Raw genomic sequence first — 21,287 nt, forward strand, 5'->3', positions numbered from 1 at the left:
TCCTGTGACTACCAGAGTGGGTCGCGGGTAGGGGAGGGAGGCTGACTGAAGCCAGAGCCAGCCGGCTGCTGGCCGGCACTTTGTCCTCACCCTCCCTTTCATCCCCAGCCCTCGGAGCCTGGGAGTTTCTCAATGGAGCAGGCGTGTGGGGAATGCTCTGCAGGGGGCTGAGGGAGTTGGCGTATGGTGGGGGTGGACATTCCAGGCATTCTTTGCTTTCTCTAGGAGTCAGGCAGTGAGGACGGAGTGGGGAGAAGCTGCCCAGCACCAGAGTAAAGGGGATTTCTTAGGAGGGAGAGAATAAAAGCAGTGGGGGTGTCTTTACCCAGCAGGAGCAGGGCTCTAGCAGACAGGAGCAGGGGTGGGAGGAGGCAGGTGGTGGGGGCAGGGTGGGATAATCTGCCAAATCCACTTCTACTTTAGTGCCAAAGGCCAGAAGAACAACTGGGACCCTGGGCCCAGGGCCTTCCCACCTGTGTGCTTAGGGTCAGGCCAGAGCTACTGAGCTCACGTTTGTTTTGATTCGGCAGTTTTTCTACTTCCCATCCCTGGCAGCCTAGGGGAACCAGTATTAGGAGAAGGCTCAAAAACCTGCTCAGCACCATCCCTCCCCACCTCAATCACCACAGAGAACAGCAGGGCCTGCTTCCAATCACCTTTCTGGTTTTAATGGTACTTTTTGGCCACGAAGGTCCATTAGGTAGAGACCATTAGGTAGAGAGACTCAGAGTGTGGAGTGGGGTGTGGAGGGGCCGTGGGAGGAGGTGGAAATCGTTGCAAAAATGTCTCTCTGTACACAAAACTTAGATGTCATAGTGGATTTTCCCAGAACATAGAATTCACATTATTGAAAACAGCAAGATTCACTTTTCCTAAAACACAAAGCTGAGAACATAAAAAATAAATATGGACACTCTAGAGTTCTGAAGGCCCAGAGAACACATCCATAGTCTGGACTTTAGAGCAGCTTAGAGGCAGAAGTTCTGAGTCTCTGAGGTCCAAGGTGGAGTCCAGAAGAGCCTGGACCCCTTGAGATGAAGTCCACACAGCAGGCGGAGGCTTTTCAAGTCTTTCAGATTCACAGCAGCAACTCCAGGAGGCTCAGGCCAGGTTTGGAGGATGAAAAAGGAAAGAGAACCACTGAAGAAACAGAGATTGTGTTCTCTTACTCCTAGGCTAAATAAGAAGGGTTAGGTTGGGCACGGTGGCTCACACCTGTAATCCCAGCACTTTGGGAGGCTGAGGCGGGTGAATCACCTGAGGTCAGGAGTTTGAGACCAGCCTGACCAACATGGAGAAACCCTGTCTCTACTAAAAATACAAAATTAGCCGGGCGTGGTGGCACATGCCTGTAATCCCAGCTACTAAGGAGGCTGAGGCAGGAGAATCACTTGAACCAGGGAGGCGGAGGTTGAGGTGAGCTAAGATCACGCCATTGCACTCCAGCCTGGGCAACGAGAGCGAAACTCCGTCTCAAAAAAATAAATAAATAAATAAAAATAAAAATAAGGAAGGGTTACTCCAGACCATTCCCAGGATGCCTCAGGCACCTTAGGGACGCCACCATCCAGTTCTGGTGGTTGGTAGGAATGGGAATGTGTGTGTAAAGAGGTCTGACCCCACTTGGCAGGGAATAAGTAGGGAAGGAGCTGTCCTTAGAAGGCACCATGTGTACAGAGTATTCATGGGATGCAGGAGATGGGCCCTGGGAGAGTTCACTTTCCAGGTCTCTGTGGCCCCACCACGTGCACAAGAAACAGGCAACCTGGACTCCGTCATGCACAAGAAATGGGCAACGTGGACTCTGTCTCGGGCCTTCCCGTTCCCCTCTCTTTCTCTATTATCCTCTTGGTTCAGCAGGGCTGAAGACAGACACTGAACCCTTGACGCACTTCATTTGCCTACTTCCCACATCCAGCCCTGTCCAGGGCTCCACTGCAAACTGTCTCAGCCTTCTGAGTGGGGATGCAGGTCCTGGGAGGTGGGGGAGAAGGCATCTCCCCTTGGGGTACAGCCAGCTGCATCTGAGAGCCTGCCCAGGCTGGGGCAATGCCTACCCCACTCAGGTGAGCTTTGAGCAGACCCTCAGTGCCTGTCGGTAGGTCGCTGTCACCTCCTGGCAGTCCGTCAGGGAAAAGCAGCTGTCCCCCAAAGGATCCTGCCGCCAGCGCCTCAGGCAGCTTCCAGGGCCCTCAGAGGGGGGCTCCTCAAGCCCCATGAGGTTGTCCACAGACACACAGCCCCGCAGCGGGGGCTCTGGGAGCCGTTCAGGCAAGTCCAGCTGTTCAAAGGACTCAGAGGACAGGATGCTGTCCTCGCTCACAGCCCCTGAGGGTCGGCTGGCCTGGGCCAGGGGGCGAGGTGGGGCGAGTTCATCCAAGGAGCCGAAGGTGGTGGGGGCCGCGAGCTCCAAGGTTGCCCGGGAGAACTTGCCGTTGAGTTTGAGGATACCTTTGCGATGGAGGAGCAGCCCTGAGGCTTGCGGGGGCTTCTGCTCCTTGGGATCCCCGCTCACAAACACGTCGCCTGCATCCAAGAGCTCCCCAGATTCACTGGGCTCGGGGGAGGAGTAGTAGCCAGACTCGCGCTGTCGGGGTTTCTTGAGGATGCCCTTCTTGGGGAGCAGGGGGGGAGCCTGCCCTGGGCTCGCAGGGATCGGGCTGAGCTCCTGAAGGTCCCCCTGTGCCCCCTCTGCAGAGGCTGACACCTTCTTCTTGAGAATGCCCTTCGGCAGCTTGAGGTTGCTCTTGCCAGGGCGAGGGGCAGTGTCATCAGCTGGGTCACCGTGGAGAGACTGGGCCATGTCATTCTCCTTGCGGGACTTCTTGAGTGAATGCTGGCGCTCCAGGCCAGGGGTGGTGCTTCCCCCACCAGGCGCATGCTGCTTGAAGAAGCTGCACACCTTGGCCCCATTCTCCAGGAGGGGGCGGGAGGAACGCCGGAGCCAGTCAGCCATGGAGGCCCGGGCAGAGTCACTGCCAGGGTGCCCACCCTCGTGCGGAGCCTCCTGCTCTCCCACACGGGAGGCGTAGCCCCAGTTGACCCACCAGTGACTGGCCACATCCTCCAGGGTGGCCCGGCGGGTGGGGTTCACCATCAACAGCCACCGGATCAGGCCACAGGCGTCTGGAAGACAAAAGGCAGGTGCTTCAGTTTGGCAACTCCCAGAATAGGCACTCCCTGTCCCCTGTCCCCAGCTCATCCCCTTTTGAGCTAAGACACTGCTTACTCCTGGGTTGGATGCGTCCCTTCCAGCCTACGGCTCTGTACATGCCTTGGCCCAGGACAGCTCCCCAGTCCACAGTTCCTGGACTGACTCCTCCAGCTGCCTCTCTGTCCTCTGACCTCTCAGGACTGTGACCCCTTCATGAGCCCTTGTGAGTATGTTGGTATCTATCCTCTCTCTCTCTCCATTGCAATTCAACCCTCTGAGGGTAGAGACTGTGTTCAGGGTAAACTGGGGCTCTCACACCCTTCCTCCTGCCTTCTAAGTCATAGTCAAGGACAAAAAGGTTTCTGAGGATGAGAACAAAAGCAATAGGAAATGAGACAACTGTAGCAAAGGAAGGAGCTTAGGAACCACTTCCCGAATATAATCGAGCATGCCCCTATGGGAAGAAAGCTATCCCCTCCTTCCCCAGAGGTCTCGACATTGGACATACGGTGGGCGGTCCCCTAACCTACCATGGGTCATGATGGACTGTTGCCCTTTTGACTTTAGTGCCACTGTGTAGTTCTTGCCTTAGGAATGAGTGAAGGACACCCCAGGCCTGGATAAGAACACCCACCCCTCTCACTCACCAGAAGGTTTAGGTGGCTCCCGGTAGGCCCCGTTGCTGATCTGTTTCACCAGCATCTTATGGTCATGCCCGTCAAAGGGCATAGTGCCATGCACCAGGATGTAGAGGAGAACACCCAGGGACCAGCTGTCCACCTGAGAGAGACAGGGGAGGTCAGCAGGGATGCCCATACCAGATGAGAAAATGGTACATGCTGGAGAACTCAGAGGCCAGCACACCTGACGATGACCCACCTCTCCTACCCAGGGGCCAAGACGGGGATGCTGCAGAAGGGGGCTGAGATGTTGTCAATCGCTTTCCCTGGGAGGGACAGCCACAAGCACAAGAGCTATAGCCAGGTCATCTCTTCTGGGCTGGGGAAGGGGTGGTTGTGACAGATACCATCTCTGCGTCACTCTTGGGAGGCTGGACTGGGTGCCGGGAAAGGTACCAGGAACGAGGAAGGTGAAGGAGGCAAAGAACTAACCTAGGAGGCAGGAGACCTAAGTTCTAGTTCTAGGGTTTTTTTGTTTTGTTTTCTTTTTCATTTTTTTTGAGATGGAGTCTTGCTCTGTTGCCCAGATTGGAGTGCAGTGGCATGATCTCGGCTCACTGCAAACTCTGCCTCCCAGGTTCAAGTGATTCTCCTGCCTCAGCCTCCCAAGTAACTGGGATTACAGGTGTATGCCATAAAGCCCCATTATTTTTGTATTTTTTTTAGTAAAGACGGGGTTTCACCACGTTGGCCAGGCTAGTCTTGAACTCCCAACCTCAAGTAAGTGGTCCACTTGTGGACCTCCCAAAGTGCTGGGATTCCAGGTGTGAGCCACTGCGCCCGGCCTAGTTCTAGTTTTGCCACTCGTGGCTAGACACCTGGCAAGTTACTACTTTTTGGGAGGCTTGAGTTTTGTGCTCTGAAAAGGTGAATAATGAGAAAACTAGCCCATTAATCTCCCAGGATCTAAAGTCATAGTAAACACCCGAGGCAGGCCGGCAGGGGAGAGTGGTCACTTACCTCTGGGCCTGTGTAGGGCTTCCCATTGACAATCTCCGGAGAGGCATAGAGGGGGCTCCCACAGAATGTCTGCAGGAACTTGCCTTGATGGTAGAGGTTGGAGAGGCCGAAGTCAGCAATCTGCAGGATTGAATCAAACACGGGCACAGGTCATGTCAAGGCCTGGGTTTTTCTGTAGCTCTTGGCCCACCCTCTTCGGACCCTGGGGAAACCCAGGCTCCAGTGGAGGAAAGGGTCTCCATGATCCCCACCCCACACTGAGCACTGTCAGCATAGCTCAGGCCCTGGAAGAACGAACCCTGAGGAGCTGTGTCAGTAAGGAGCATCTAGGCAGAGGTGTGTGGGGGCTTCAGGATCCTCACTGCTCCCCAGACCGCTTTGCTCACGTGGCATTCCACTACAGAGATGCTCTCTCATGCCCATATCCCTTGGGAAGTCTTCCATTTCCTTCTTCTAGAAGCCTAGAGTTTCCAATGCCTCCCTGGAGCCCCTGCTCATTAGATCTGCCTTCCAGACAGACTGTACACTCCCATGCTGACCTCCTTGCCCCCACCTCTCCTGCAGCTGCTAGCCCAGCTGAGAGCCTGCATGAGGTTCTAAGGATGTTTAGTGATGGAAAGGAGGGTCAGCCAGATGGAAGGGGAAAGCCAGCATCTTGTGATAATGTCATGGCCCTCAGGAACAAGCAAGCCCTGTAACCAATGAACCACATAAGACTTGAGCTGCCCTTCCTAGCAAAGGGCTTATTCTTGTGTGCACACCTGGGCAAGAACTTGGTGGCAGAAACCTGGGGTCAGCCCAATATAGCTCAGAAGCAATAATGAGGGCAGAACAAACGTCAGGGCTGTGGTTACAGCCCAGGACTCCCTGAACCATCTGATATTGAGGGCTTGAGAACCCGACCCCATCGTCTCATTCCCCGGAGACACCCTTTCCCACCTATCCTCAGTAAGAGGCTGAGGCCATGCCCTCGTGCTCCCCACCTCTTCACCCCATCAGAGGTTATGTGTGTTCAGGGTGGGGAGGGGCTGTTTATGAAACCCTGGCTCCTTTGTTTATGGTTTTATTGGGCTCTTATCAAGCAGTTGCCAGTTGAAGCCCATAATGAAGCACGTGATTGGTAGAGACAGGAAAGTTCATGCCTGTCCATGTTTGTGCCCGATTATGTGGGTTTACTGGCTGTGGCTTCCCTCCCTTCTGGTCAGCATCAAAGACCGCCCCACCTGCTCCGGGAATTGACTGGTAAGAGGGAATGAACTCAGTACCAGGGCACCTTATGGTACAGGTCAGGAGCCACCGGAAGAGACTATGGCCTGGGTTCAGGAAGATTCTGAAGAGGGTCAGAGTACAGCGTCACCTTCCCAGGTGCCTGCAGGGGCCAGCCTCCCCGGTGCCATGTCCTTCCTCCAGCCCTGAGATCTCAGTTTATCCCATCAACATGAACTTTTCCATGCCTGAATTTAACTACTTAAGCAGCTGCAGAAAGCAGGAAGCTGGAGCTGGAGTCCTTCATCTGTGGGAAGTTTCCAGAGGGCTATCTAATTGTAACAGTTTTTTTTTTTTTTGAGATGGAGTCTCGCTTTGTCACCCAGGCTGGAGTGCAGTGGCACGATCTCGGCTCACTGCAAGCTCCACCTCCCAGGTTCACGCCCATTCTCCTGCCTCAGCCTCCCGAGTAGCTGGGACTACAGGCGCCAGACACACCTGGCTAATTTTTTGTATTTTTACTAGAGACGGGGTTTCATCGTGTTAGCCAGGATGGTCTTGATCTCCTGACCTCGTGATCCACCCGCCTTGGCCTCCCGAAGTGCTGGGATTACAGGCGTGAGCCACCGCGCCTGGCTAATTGTAGCAGATTAAAGCATGCATGTGTGTGTGTATGCAAGTGTGTACACACATGGGCAGGGAGAAGAACTCAGGCCGGGCCCATCCCAAGGTTGTATTAAACCTGACCTTAGATCTAGACTCCTGTCACCCTTATGACATCAAAGGAGCACTGATCTGGGAGTCAGAAGATCTTGGTTCTAGTCCAGGCTCAGCCACACACTAGTTGTGTGATCTTGTGCAAAGCACCCCTCAGCTGAGGCCCCAGCTCTCCATCCACACAATGAGGTGTTGGAATGGATGACGGCTGAAGTCCCTACCAGTACCAATGAAGGTCAGCCTTGCTCAGCTCCTTCAGGAATCCACCAAGAGCTTAGAGCTACTTGGCTGGGGACAGTGCAGAAAAGCTGGGGTGGGCAGGGAGGCTTCTAGAAATAAGAAGTGGGACTCACCTTGATATTTCCATTGGCATCCAAGAGGATGTTCTCCAGCTTGAGATCTCGGTGGACAACTCTACTCTGAAAGAAGGAGGGGGCAGTCAGGGGAAGGTCACGATGGAATGGAAGGTGATGAGGGGCCTAATCTGGAGACTGAGGTAAACACAAAGGGAGCCAAGTGGGCTTGAGCACAGGTAGGCTGGGAATGCCCATCTTTATTGGTGTGGGCTGCAAGAAATCACAGGCCCTTCTATCCCCGGGTAAGGGACTCAAAGTTAGAGACACCAGCATTTCCCTGAGAGTCCAGAATCTAGTTTTGCCTCTGTTTCTGTCTCCCTGTGTGATCCTGGATAAGTCATGGAACCTCTCTGGTCCAAAACAGCCCCAGAGCCCCAGCGACCACCCGCTGAGAACACGGCTGGAGCAGGTAGGTGCTCACCTGATGGCAGTAGTGCACGGCAGAGACGATCTGCCGGAAGAAATGCCTAGCCTCGCGCTCACTGAGCTGCTGCCGCTCGCTGATGTAGTCATAAAGGTCGCCCCGGCTGGCATACTCCATGACGATCACGATCTTGCTGCTGTTCTCAAACACTGGGCAGAGCAAAGAAAGGAACGTCAGGCCCTCCCAGAGTGCACTGCTCTCCACTGGGGGTGACTCACTCCTCCCCCACCCCGGGCCCCACACCAGACAGGACCTGCTCCAGGGATATCTGCTATTGGGGCTATACGGTGGCAAATAAGGGCAGAAGAAGGGCCTTGGAAGTTCTCAGCATCTTCCAGGAGCCATGAGTTAAGGCCAAAGACACTGGCTCACCCTCTGCCTCCTTGGAAGTTCAGGCTTTTGGGAATTCTGAAAAATTACCCTGCCCTTTCAGGAAGCCAGAGACGTCACTAGATGGGAATGAAAAGCCAGGCTCCTTGGTTTAAGAACCTGGTACTTTTTCACCTTGTGGCGTTGGGCAAATGTCTTCTAGAGACATGAGTAAGAATGCAGGTTTGCTGGGTGATCTTGGACAAGTCATTAAACCACTGTGCCTCAGTTTCCTCATTTGAAAAGCAGGATAATAAGGCAACCTCACAGGGCTGGGGTGAGAAACATAAAAAGTCAGCAGCAGTTCCAGGGCTGGCTGAGCAAGCTGGTGTAGGTCTGACACATAAACAAGCACTCGATAAATGGTACCTATGGTTGGATATTATTGATTTATTGATTTATTGAGACGGAGTCTCGCTCTGTCATCCAGGCTGGAGTGCAGTTGCGTGGTCTCGACTCACTGCAACCTCCACCTCCCAGGTTCGAGCGATTCTCCTGCCTCAGCCTCTTGAGTAGTGGGGATTAAAGGTGCATGCCACCATGCCCAGTTAATTTGTGTACTTTTAGTACAGACGGGGTTTCTCCATGTTGGCCAGGCTGGTCTCGAACCCCTGACTGCATGATCTGCCCACCTTGGCCTCCCAAAGTGCTTGGATTACAGGCGTGAGCCACTGTACCCGGCCACAGTTATATTTATAATCAATGCCCTCATGCGTACATTTGAAAAATAAGGCCAATAATAATGTCTGTCTTGAGGATCAGAAGAGGGAATAAAAGTATATTAAAGTGGATCATGAACTATAAAGCACCACGGAGAGCTGAGATATTCATCACCATCTCTGACTTCCTTCCAGAGGATCCAGGGCAGGGCCTCATGAATAAGGCCTTCTACACAGAAGCAATCAATACATATTTGGTAATTAATTGACTGGCTGGGTTCCCGGCAGCCACCCCATCCCAGCTGGCTCATCTCTCTGGGTAGGAGTGGCCCTCTTGCCACTTGAAGACTAGGTAGGGCGTGGCTGGTTCACCAAACTGGCCCTTCTGCCTGGTGTGTGTTAGAACATGTATGTCCATGACACTGTATCTTTGTGTCAAACGGGTCCTATGAGTTTGGCTTGCTTGGTCTGCCCCAGAGCTAATATTGTCTAGGCTCTGAGAAGGAGTGAAGTGAAGAGGCTTCTCCCTAGAGGAGTCCCAGCTTCCAGGGAATTGGATACATGGCCAGGACTGTCCTTTTTTCCAGGGGGACAGGAGTAAATGGCCCTTATCTGTGGAGGCCCAGCCTCCTGGGGATGCCTGGCTGAGACTCCACCCCTATGGCTCTCACCATCTCTGCAAGGGTGCATGCAACCTTTGTGCCATAAAATTGGGAGTCAAAAGCCAGCCAGGGCACATTTTGGAGAACAGCTAGGTTAGAGGTCAGTTCCCAGGACTGAGGCACACCCACTACCTCACATCCCTTGAAGCCTATAGCAGGAAGGGGATGAATTTGGGGGACCCCCTCCAGTCACACAGTCACTATGATGTTCTCATGTCTGTTGAATCTGAAGGTGCCAAAGAAGTCATATCCTGAGCTGCAGTGCTCAGTTCCCAGATCCAGCTGGAGATATAAGGCAGAATTCACACACACACGCACACACACGCACATGCACACACACCAATCACCACACTCAGCCTAGCTGGAGATATGGGTGTAAGGCAGATTTCATACACACATACAAACATACATACACACACACACCCCAATCACCACACTCAGCCTGGCTTAACCAATACTTTGTCATCTCCCCACTCTTCCCTAAGGGAAGCACACAGAGATACAATTAACCTTCTCAGCCACTTGCCTGGCTCTTCATGGGACAGGCTCAAGCCACAGGGCCATGTTAGTGGCTCTACCCTTAATCTTTCTATGACCACGACCCAAGAGCAGAGACTGCTCTATTTTTCCCCCACCAGGAATAGACAGACAAAGGGCAGAGCTACAGGCTCCCTTTCTTCCCTCCTGTTGCTATCCCTCGCTTCCCGTCTAACTGATATTATGTAAAGGCTCAACGCAGACAGGTGTGTGTAGGAGAGGGCTCCCCATCTTTCCTTCGTCACCCTCTCTTGCTCACTTTGTTGTCTGGGCCACGGGGAGGAGGGCAGCTGGAGTGGTGAAATCAGCACTGATGTCAGAGAAGAGGAGGCCAAGAAAGACAAGTAGCGGTAGGAGCCAGCCCTGTGGCAGGAATGATTCAGAGCCCAGGTCAGACTCTAGGAGATCTGGCTCTTGGGACGCATGAAGAATAGCACCCACACATCTGGGACAGGTGCAGGTCTAGGTATCTTTCAGCCTCCCCCAGATTGCTAAGGAGCTCATTGGGTTGGGAAGGTAGTATTCAAGTAGGGAAAACCGAATAATCACAACAAAAAACCCTGCAATTCCTTGAGTACCTCCCATGAGTGGAGCATTCAATGACATAAACAGTTTGATCTTTGCAACCACACTGTGATGTAGATGGGATTACCCCATTTTATAAATGAGGAACTGAAGCCCAGAGACTAAATTCAATGAGCTGTGCAAAGTCATACAGTTGAGTTTCAAATTCAGCTCCTGCCCACCTCTAGAATCTGTATCTTTTTTACTTCTTTATGTTATTTCTTCTGACACATGTACACACGCATGTGAACACACATATGCACACACATAGACCCCCAACTTCCAGCTTTAAGTGCCCACTGTACCTTCATGGATGGCAATGATGTGAGGGTGGTTGAGTGATGACATGATCTCAATCTCCCTACGTATGTGCATCAGATCTTGCTCATCTTTGATTTTGTCCTTCCGGATTGACTTGATGGCCACCTGGGAATAGAAGGCAGGAGAATGAGGAGAAAGGTTTGGCAGGAAAAGGTTTGGCAGAGGACACTCTGGGGGCCCTGGTCCTGGTGGTTTGCCTGTAGCTGCTATAAAGGCCACAGAGAACACCCAGAGAAGCCACTCCATCCTTCACCAGGGTAGGTGGCAGAGAGGCTGGAGAGCACTTTCTCTAGAAAAAGATCTTATCTGAGCTGAGTGCACATGGTCCATGCAGCAGGAAGCAATATGGACCAGTCACCTCCTTATTCATAGTCTACAGATAGCCAAGGAAGGTAAAAACCTGCATTTGCAAGGCTGATGCTTTATGAATTGTAAAGCAAATGTGCCAATCTGCACCATGTGCAAGGACCAGCCAGTTTTGCTCACCACTGAATTCTTGACACTGAGCACACTGCCTGATGCACGGTAGGCACAGAACAACTCCTTGGTGCATTAGTAAATGAATTGGCCCTCATGACAGCCTTGGGAGGTGGGCACAAAAAGCATCATCAATACCCTTTACAGGCGAAGAAACTGGGACCCAGAGAGGTTAGATGATGTGCTCAGTCATACGGTCACTAACTGGCACAACTGGATTAGACTGTTGGCCATCTGATTCTCAGTTTGGTGCTTTTTCTTCCCCAGTACTGTAACTTGCTATAAGCAATCAGTCCCTAGCCACAAAGTGGAAACAACCCAAATGTCCATCAAGAAAAGTAGAGATAGGTCTGGGTGCAGTAGCTCAAGCCTGTAATCCAAGCACTTTGGGAAGCCAAGTCAGGAGGATCACTTGAGACCAGGAGTTCACAACCAGCCTGGGCAACATGGCGAAACCCTGTCTGTACAAAAAATACAAAATCTAGCCAGGTATGGTGGCACATGCCTGTAGTCCCACTATAGGCGCGTGCTGAGGTAGGAGAATTGCTTGAGCCCAGGAGGCAGAGGTTGCAGTGAGCCATGAATGTACCACTGGACTACAGCCTGAGCAACAGAGTGAGACTGTCTCAAAAAAAAAACAAAAATAAAAAAAGAAATGTAGGCATAAATTACATGTGGTATGTCCATAGGATGGAATAGAATATTATTCAACCACAAAAAGGAATGAAATTCTGACACATGCTATAACATGGATGATCCTTGAAAATATTATGCTAAGTGAAATAAGCCAGTCACCAAAGGATCAATATTGTATGATCCCACTTAAATGAGGTACCGGGAATAGGCAAATTCATAGGGACAGAAAATATTAATAGAACGGTGGTTACCAGGAACTGGGGGAGGGGAAATGGGGAGGTGTTGTTTAATGTGTATAGTTTCGGTTTTGTAAGATGAAAAGAATTCTGGAGATTGGTTTACAACAACGTTAAATTTAACACTACCAGTACACTTAAAATGGTAACTTTTATCTTATGTATGTTTTACCACGTTTTTAAAAATTGGTCCCAAAATTATGAAAAAAAAAAAAAAAAAAAAAAAAAGCCCCCAAACACCAGTCTATACAGTTCAGACAAGAAATGTTCCTCCCCTGACAAGAAACAAACAACTCAACAGTGGCTTGTTATCTCAGGGCTTGCTACCTTAGTCCAGCAAGAGAAAAACACCACAGGAGGACTAAGCCTTCTGGGCAGTATGTGTGGTGGGCTCTGGAAGGGTGGAGTGAGGCAGGAGGAAATGGAAAGAGGGCTACTGAGGTGCAGCTAGCAAAGCTCTGAGCCCCTCTCTGCTCCACCCTCCTCAGCAGCAGCTCCTGGAGAAAACCCCAGAAAACACCAGGGAGCAGGGCCTGAGGCGCAGAGTTAGGGAGAGACGCTGCCTGGGGAGTCTGTCACTGTCCCCCTGGGCGAGTCCCACCCCTTCTCAAGAGCCCCGGGTTTTTTTTTTTTTTCTGTGAAACTAACAGGTTGAACTAAGAGATCTGAGGGGCTTTCCTGCTCTGAGTTTATGAAATGAGCTGTAGAGATGCCACGGGGCCCTCAGAGGCTGCAGGGCTGGGCGGGAGCAGGGTGGGGGTGGGGTGTCATAGGGCCAGCCAGTTCCTGGCAAGTGCTGCCCAAGGACGCAAATGGTAAATACGAGTCTTCCTCTTATGGGAGATAGGCAAGTTGTGAGAATCTGAAGACCTAGACTGTTGTAAACAGCTCCTCGTTCAATTTCCCAGGAGGGTTTGCCTCCCCTCAAGATTCAAAGGGAGACAGAAAAAAGAAAACCCCTGCTCGATGGGAGGAGCCTCTAATCCACCCTTTCACAGGGCTCTGGAGGCAGACAATGGCTTCTGGCTTGCAGGGGCAGCAGGCCCTGCCGGCCTGTGTTCTCCATCTGACAAGAATGCGGAACAGCCCTAATCCCGTAAGAGGAGCTGCTCACAATGCCCTGGCCCGGTCACCCCGGCAACGGGCCAGGGATGGCGTGCCCTCCGCCCTGCTCCTCCCCCCTAGCTTCATCCTTGAAAGAGGGGAGGCCCTGCTCTCAGGCCCTCCCAGAGCAAGGCAGGGAGGACAATTGCAGGTGGGAGGGATGGTCACCATGGAGCCTCCTCCCCAGGATGCTGGAGAGGCCCATGCTGCAGCTGCAGGGGATGGGATGGGGTTATCCCCCTTCTGCTCCAAACCATACATCTCTCCCTAGTGAGCTAAACAAAAAAACAAAAACAAAAACCTGGGCTTGGAATTGGGCAGGGGGCCGGGGTAGGCGTAGAAAGGGCTTGAATTCTCCTTCAACTAGGAGGCATCTCTCTTTCCTGGATTCAACTTGGCTCATTCCCACACAGCTCTTGCCTCCATACCCTTTTTCCTCTCCCTGAAGGGGAGATTTTATGGACAAGTTATTTTCTCACTAAAATTCTTTGTTTAAAATAAAACAATGGATAAAGTTCTATGAGCTCTTCGGAGATAAAGGTCCATAAAGAGAAAACGATCAATCATATATAAACACAAATCCCATATCTAGATAATGAAAACTATTTCAGAACTTAAGATGTATGCATAGGCACATCTTGGATGTTCAGTTGTGTACTCGCAGAGACAATAGTGAACTAAATCATCACAGGCTTAGGGGGCAGAACTCTAAAGATGACAAGGCCTAAAATAAATGAGGTTCCAAGAAAGGGAGAAAGGGGTCTTAGCGGGGCTGGGAGGAGTCTCTGCATAGGGGAGCGTGCACAAGTTGAACCCCAAGATCCATCTCTTTCAACTCCAGAAGCCCATGATTCTACATCAGAATTGTTAATCCTCATTGAACAGTTCCAGCCTCCTGCAAGTTTGTGCTCTGGTATCAGGGGGTAGCTTAGGGACCCACCAGGTATCCATATTAGGTCCCAGCAGATCACAGTACGGCTGGCACTTTCCAGGAAGCAAACAAGTTATGTCATCAGGCCTCCATCAGTCCCCAAGCAGGTGGCAGACAAGAAGAGCCATGCATCACTGCCCTGGTGTGGTTGGGCCACTACTCTCCAGCCTATCCTGGCCCCACAGGAGAGGGCTCTAGCTATCTGTTGGCTGGCCTGTCAAAGTAAATTACAGCAACCACTCAGGCCTGGACAGAGCTCAGCATACAGAAAGCGTCCAACAGTTGTTACTGGTGAACATAAATCACAAATATTTACTAGTTAAGTCACTGGGCTGATGATCTTTGACTGATGGGAGCAGTGCTCAGATAAGATTTTCTCCTCTTCTTCCTAGTCACGGGTGGAGTTCACTTGGTTATAAGGACTAATTTTTCCGGACCTTTGTTCTCATCTGCAAGATAGCCGGGCAATATTCTCTAGAATAAAAATACGTTGATTAGGCTGGGCGCAGTGGCTCATGCCTATAATCTCAGCACTTTGGGAGACTGAGGCGGGCAAATCACTTGAGGCCAGAAGTTCGAGACCAGCGTGGCCAATATGGTGAAACCCTATCTCTACTAAAAATACAAAAATTAGCTGGGCCTGGTGATGCATTGCTGTAATCTCAGCTACTCGGTGGCTGAGGCATGAGAATTGCTTGAACCCGGGGGGCGGAAGTTGCAGTGAGCTGAGATTGCACCACTGCACTCCAGCCTGGGTGACAGAGTGAGACTCTGTCTTAAAAAAAAAATAAAAATAAAAATAAGACGACCAAAACCAAGGAAAGAGGGTAACAATTGCTGAACCAATCACCCAGAGGCAGGAAGGCCACATGCCTGAGCTAGTCCTGGTCTAATTACTAACGTTGCTCCTTTTACTCTCCAAAGTATCCAAGTTTAGACAGTACATTATATGGCCACCCTACTCAGAAGGGGAAGGAAAACCAGATTCAATGATAATAACGTCAACTTGAATATCTGGTTAGTGGAGAGGGCATCAAGAGCCCAGGTATCTAGTCCTTATTTGTCCCTATCGAGCTATGCAACTCTTAAGTCACTTGACCAGACAATAAGTCTGGTTAACTCATCTGGCTGGTTTTCATGTCTTCATCTGAAAAATGAAAGGATATTTATTCTTCAATCATCTGCTGAGTGCCTACTATGTGCCTGGCTGGCACTGTGATAGGTGTTAGGGATTCAGATAAAAATTGGACAGTCCCACAGTCCAGTGGGAGGACTAACAATTAAATAAGCTCCATTCTATTGTGATAAATGGGGCAGTTGATGTCCCTGCCCGCAGAGAGGCTCCAAGAGCACTGGAAAGAACTTCCTTTGCCTATAGGAGGAGCAGGGAAAACCACCTCCGGGAGAAAACTGCTTTCGATTTTGAAGGATGAGTGAGGTTTGCTAAGCCAAGGGAGGTGGGCTACGGAGGGACAACAGGGGCATTCCAGGCATAAAGAAAGGTTTGAGCAAAGACCAAAAAGAGACATTCACGAATCTGCACATCAGGATCTCTACGCACCCTTCCAAACTCTAGAATTCTATGCCGAACTTCTTCAGAAACGGGCCACCTGCTACTATGCCAGGAAGGTGCTAGCCAAGGATTATTATAAGGAGCCCCATACTACAGCCACAGTAGCCTGCTTGAGCGTAATTTCTGATTCTGCCCCAGTGGTTTTCTTGCCCTGAGGTCCTGAATATTGGAAAAGGCAGCAGGGTTAATTCCTCGTCCTAGTTTGCAAACAGCACACACTGAAGCCCAGAAAGGCACACTGAATTTTTCAAGGTTCCACAACCCATCAAGACACAATCAGGATTGAAGATGGAAGGATGGTGCCTGGAGAAGCTTCTATCTCAGCCATGGAGATTCCCTGCCTGCCTCCCATCCCTGGAGAAGGGAATGCCCTATATCTTGCCCTAGGCCAGGCTGTGCAGTATCGCCCAGCCACCCCATCCCACTTACAGACATACAAATATGCCCACTCCTTTATCAACACCCTGGAGAGGTAGGTGCTGTGGCTCAATTGGTAAACACTGCCTCCCTCCCAGGGACTCAGATCAGGAATGATCTGGATTCAGGAAAGGATGGTAGAAAGGTCTTAGGAAAAGAAGATCCAGAGATGCTGGTTCCAGGTGGAGGGAGAGAAGGTGCAAGCTGGGCATCTCTGGTCACAGTTATCACCTGGAGCTGGAGCCAAGATCCCTGATTCCTCTCTGGTGTTTAGTGGAGCAGCTGCTGTCTGGGAGGCAGGGCAAGGAGCTGGAGGATGACCCATTTAGATAACGGAGGAGAGGTTGGGCTGGGCTGGCCCAGGTTGGGCAGAGTGGCGATGGGCCTAGGGGTGGCTTACCATCCCACCACACCAGCCAGAGAACTAGGCAGGGATCAGGAATAGGCTCCAAAGGGAGCCTGAGCCACCTCCCCATACTGTGCTGCCCCCTCCTTGCCATCCTCCAGCCCCCTCTACCAGGTTGCTGGGCAAAGAGCTTCCCTGCCCAGCCTTCTTGTGTGGTTTGGCTGGGGCTCAAGGACAAGAGTGGCCTGCAGCCTCCCTCCCTGCTACTGAGCGGGCAGGTGCAGAGGGAGCAGGGAGGGCAGTGTCCCGCCAAGCAAGCCCTTGGCAGCCAGCCAGGCAGGAGTCCTCTGGAGCTGGGGCCGAAGGAGAAACGAGGACTTTGAACAAAGCAGCAACCAAAGTGGTTTGGCTTAGGGAAGCCCAGCACAATCCTTACTCTTTCTTAGGGTAGGACAGACCTCCAGGACACAGGGATTTCCCAGGAAAGGGAAGGGCAGGACTTCATCAAAGCCAGCCCTGCTGGGATAACAACACTGTGTGTGTCAGATACTGTGCTATGCACTTTACATATGCTGTCTTACTTAATCCTAAGAGAATCCCACTAGGGGGCCGGGCGCGGTGGCTCAAGCCTGTAATCCCAGCACTTTGGGAGGCCGAGACGGGCGGATCACGAGGTCAGGAGATCGAGACCATCCTGGCGAACACGGTGAAACCCCGTCTCTACTAAAAAAATACAAAAAACTAGCCGGGCGAGGTGGCGGGCGCCTGTAGTCCCAGCTACACAGGAGGCTGAGGCAGGAGAATGGCGTAAACCCGGGAGGCGGAGCTTGCAGTGAGCTGAGATCCGGCCACTGCGCTCCAGCCCCGGCGACAGAGCGAGACTCCGTCTCAAAAAAAAAAAAAAAAAAAAGAGAATCCCACTAGGTAGGAATGATCATCACCCCCACTTTACAGATAAGGAAACTGAGGTACAGAGAGGTTGCACAGCTGGTAAGCAATGGAGCCACGATTTGGATGCTCGCAGCCTTGACTCTCAGCTAGGCAGCATCCCCAACAAGGTTTGAAACCCAGGAATACAGTATAGTTCACCCACCCCGAATCCTTCAACACAGTCATTGTACGTGAGGGTGGGGGTTGGTTCCCAGTGACTCTTCCCACCTGAAGCACAGCCTGGAGCACTGGGAAAGGCAGCGGGAGCTAACTTTTGGAATAACAAAGCACACTGAAGCAAGCCCGGGCTCATCTCAAGGCCAACTCCCAGTCTAGGACTCAGTACTTGGTCATCCAGGAGACCATGTTGCAGGCATGCCACTCACCAGCTACAGGATAAGTCACTTCCCCTCTGCGGGCCTCAGCTACTCTATCTGTCAGTGAAGGAATCAGACCACCTCAGTCATTTTCAAGCATTTTCAAATCCTGCACTGCACTCCAACACATGAAAAAGACAGAAGCACTCTAGCTCCAGAGCACCATCCACTTGGACTCATGCCCCTCATGGTGCCCCTTGAAGGTAAGACTTCCATGCAGATCATCCAAAGGCTTTGGTGGACTCCATTTCAGAGACCCCAGCATGTGTTTTTCTCTTTAGGGGGAGGGGTGGCCAGGGGAGCTGGGAGAGTCCCAGGAGGAAATGTCATTTGGATACCAGGAATGTACTGAAGAGCCAGAGCAAATATTTGTTTTTCCTTTGATGCCCTCCTAGTTAGTTCCATTAGTTCCGCCCACCTGCCCTTCCCCTCTGCCAATCCCATCTGGCCCCGAAAATCCCATCTAGGCAGGTTGGGAGTGGGAAGCATGCTAGAAAGGTGGAGAGAAAATTGGGATAGAAGTCACCCAGCAGGCTTTCCTCTGAATCTAGCTCCCACCAACAATCTCAATTCATTCTGGGGGAGGTCTTGGGCAAGCTCCCACACCCCTCTCCCCCACTGAAGTATCCTGAGGTACTAGGGCTCTCTCGATTCATGGAGGACAGTCAAGAGGCAGGGGTGGGGTGGGGTGGGGAAGAGGCAATGCTCCAGAACTGAGAAACCATTAGCACAACAGGCAGCCGCTCTCCAAGAAGGAAGGAGACCCTGAGCAAGTTCCCAGCTGCAGAACTGGGTGGTCTATGGATCAGGGAGGTTCACAGCAGGTCCCATGCCTACTGATCTTGGCTTCCTACATAGAGCAAGAGGCATGAGGCCAGGGAGTATCTTCTGATGTAATAAGAGCTGGAATCCCTGTCTAAATCCACTGAGGTTTGAAAACTGAAAGCTAGTTTATCTCATTCTGGAATCAAATGAGATCTCTCTCTTACTCTCTCTCTCTCACGCATGTCCACACCCCCCCCACACACACACACCCCACAGTGACCTGGGTCAAGAGCCTGATGGGATCTCTGAACTTCAATCTCAGGTTTTCAGTTTCTGGGCCACCCCAGTCCCCACGACCCAGTCTCCCCACCCCCAAGAGGCATGAAGCACAAGCCACCAGCAGTTATTTTCCAGCTAAGCCCCTGAAAAAGCCTGGGTCCAACAGCTTCAAGCCTGGAGCTTCACCAGGCCTTCAGACTTTGTAGAAAGAGAAAGAAAAGGCAAGCCAGGAAGTACATGATTGCCCAATAGCTGTAACCTGGCAGCAGGCAACTGGGGACTGTGCCAGGCAATAGCAGGAAAAACATACTCGGTGCTATTGATGGGGCCATACTCTATCCCTTTCTCCAACATCCACTCTCCTTCACCAATGAAATGACTTCTTGAATTTCAAACCAGCTACTGGCTGCAAAAGCAAACACAATCTGGGGAAGTAACTGCTGATGTAGCCAACAGGGTAAACCATATACACACGCACACACACACACACACACACACACCCACCCTCACAACCAGCACCCAACTGGATTTGGCAAAACATAATAATGCCTAAACCACCTGCTCTAAAAGGTTGGTTAAAATATACATTATATGGCCCTATCCTAGCCCTTCAGAATTAACTACTCTGGGTGTGGAACCAGAGAATGTACGTATTTTAAACAAACATCCCAGGTGATTCTTATGTACTTTAAACTCAAGTTTGAGAACCAGTTAACCACTGCTAACTAACTTTTGACAAATTTGCCATCCTTTCCGGGCTGGCCTTCCAGAAGTGCTCACTGCAAGTTCTATGTATCAGGAGCAATATAGTTCATATTTCGATCTTATTCAATCCTCACAGCAGCTTGTGAGGCAGGCTGTGTTTTCTACAGTTCTGCAAAAGGGGAAACAAAGTACAGAGATGAAGGAAATTGCCCAAGGTCACACAGATTGCTAAACTACTACACTCGCACCAAAGTAACAGGGCATGTTCTTGAAGAGGCCCCCAAACCGAAAGGTGTCTCTGGTACAGTGGACGTGGTTTCACATTTTCCAGAATCAAAAACTCATCATAATAAAACTTCAACTAAATTTTAGAGCTGGAAAGGACCTAAATATCAAAATCCACCCGCTGTGCCAGAGCTCCAGTGCGCTGGGCTGCCAGATTCTTGGAGTTGGGGAACTCCACACCTCATCCATTCATTCAACCACACACATATTTACCAAATACCTATTAAGATGGGGTGCCTTCTACTTCCTCTTCCCATTGTACTCTATTGAACAGTCTGTTCCCAGCAAAATTCAACTAATCTTATCCCAGGACACGACACGATTCGTCTTTCCGCGCCAACTGTCCATAGCCTCCCTTTTATTTGACAATCATCACAGCAGTGTGGTGTTGCTGGCTGGGGTTCGCAACTTTGCGACCACTGTCCCTGCAATCACGGACCGACACATCTGCCAGGGACAACACGCGGTAGCCACGCAAGCTCAGCGCGGTAAAGATCACGTTGGCCTCTCCGCCGAGCAACGAGCGAGCCCCCGCCCGCCCTCCTCCGCTCCCCGCCGGCGGCCAAGCCCGAGCCCGCCCCGCGCCGCGAGAGGGAGCCGCACTCACCAGGCGCCCCGAGCTCTCCCGCGCCTTCTTCACCTTCCCGTAGGTGCCTTTGCCCAGGGTCTCCAGGAACTCGTAGCGGTGCCGCAGGTTGTGCTTGTGGTGGTGCCGCTTCACCGCCTGCTTCTTCATCAGGGGCTTGGGCGACTTGATCAGCCCTTCCGCCAGCGGCCGGGTGAGCTCTGCGGCCGAGGGAGTGGGGCCGGAGCGCCGCGCGAAAACCAGCGACTCCATGGCGAGCAGGAGGTGAGCGAGGGCGGCAGGGGAATCAATAGGCTGTGCCGGGAGGGCTGAAGCGCGGGGCACACGTCCCGCACCCGGACGGGCAGCCACAGCAGTACCACAGCGCGCAGTAAAGCACAGCATTCCAAGTAGTTATAAACGCCCTGAGTCCGAGGCCCTGGACACGCCCCCCGGCGCCCATTGGCCTGCTCGACGGCGGCGCGTGACCACGGCCGTCCACATTGGCTCTCCGGAGCTCCAGGCCCCGCCTCCTCCCCCTAGGCGTGGCCGGGAAAGGTGTCAATGGAGCCCCGCCCACCAGGAATGGGGACTAGGGGATTCTAGCGGAGGCTGCCTGAGGCCCAGAACCTTACTCTGAGGGCCCTTGGAGCTGTACTTGCTTCTGAGTGGCGCTTGGTCCTGGTTAATGCCCTGTTGTTTTATTGTACTGTGTTCTCAGTTGGCTCAGAGGTCACCAAAGTATTTCTTCATCCTGAGTAATTTGCTTGTCCCAAGCCAAAATCTATAATTGCTTGACCACTTCATTAAGTCCATAAAGGAGAAAGGGAGCTGGGATAGGACAAGGCAGAATCCAGCCTAGTGGGAGGGTTAGTGCAGAGCTGTTCTATGGTTCGAGTTCACTTGTCTTCAGTGAGATCAACCTTACTTGGATATTGGAATCCAATGGCCTGGAAACGTCTTTCTTCTTCCTCAAAGAGGGCTTCTTAGGCAAATCACCTGAGGTCCAGGAGTTCAAGACCAGCCTGGCCAATATGACGAAATTCCGTCTC

At 51.8% G+C, this 21,287-nt stretch overlaps 1 protein-coding gene across 1 annotated transcript; it reads right to left on the reverse strand.

Moving 5' to 3' along the window:
- Positions 1–643: 643 nt before the first annotated feature.
- Positions 644–20,682, reverse strand: NUAK2 (NUAK family kinase 2). Its single transcript, XM_015119232.3, has 7 exons — positions 20,278–20,682; positions 10,594–10,714; positions 7,495–7,646; positions 7,071–7,136; positions 4,795–4,914; positions 3,802–3,934; positions 644–3,126 (listed from the first exon to the last, which is right to left on the reverse strand). Exons 1-7 carry the CDS (start codon positions 20,638–20,640, stop codon positions 2,063–2,065), a joined length of 2,019 nt encoding a protein of 672 aa, XP_014974718.1. The 5' UTR covers positions 20,641–20,682; the 3' UTR covers positions 644–2,062.
- Between the last annotated feature and the right edge of the window lie 605 nt (positions 20,683–21,287).

The sequence above is a fragment of the Macaca mulatta genome, chromosome 1 (assembly GCF_049350105.2).
Source record: "Macaca mulatta isolate MMU2019108-1 chromosome 1, T2T-MMU8v2.0, whole genome shotgun sequence".
NCBI lineage: Eukaryota > Metazoa > Chordata > Mammalia > Primates > Cercopithecidae > Macaca > Macaca mulatta.

Coding starts and splice junctions, on each gene's coding strand:
- NUAK2 (XM_015119232.3), bottom strand. CDS start 20,640: ATGCTGTGCTTTACTGCGCGCTGTGGTACTGCTGTGGCTGCCCGTCCG. Junction 10,715..20,277: donor GGGAGAGCTCGGGGCGCCTG/GTGAGTGCGGCT, acceptor TTCTATTCCCAG/GTGGCCATCAAGTCAATCCG. Junction 3,935..4,794: donor AGCCCTACACAGGCCCAGAG/GTAAGTGACCAC, acceptor TGTCTCTCTCAG/GTGGACAGCTGGTCCCTGGG.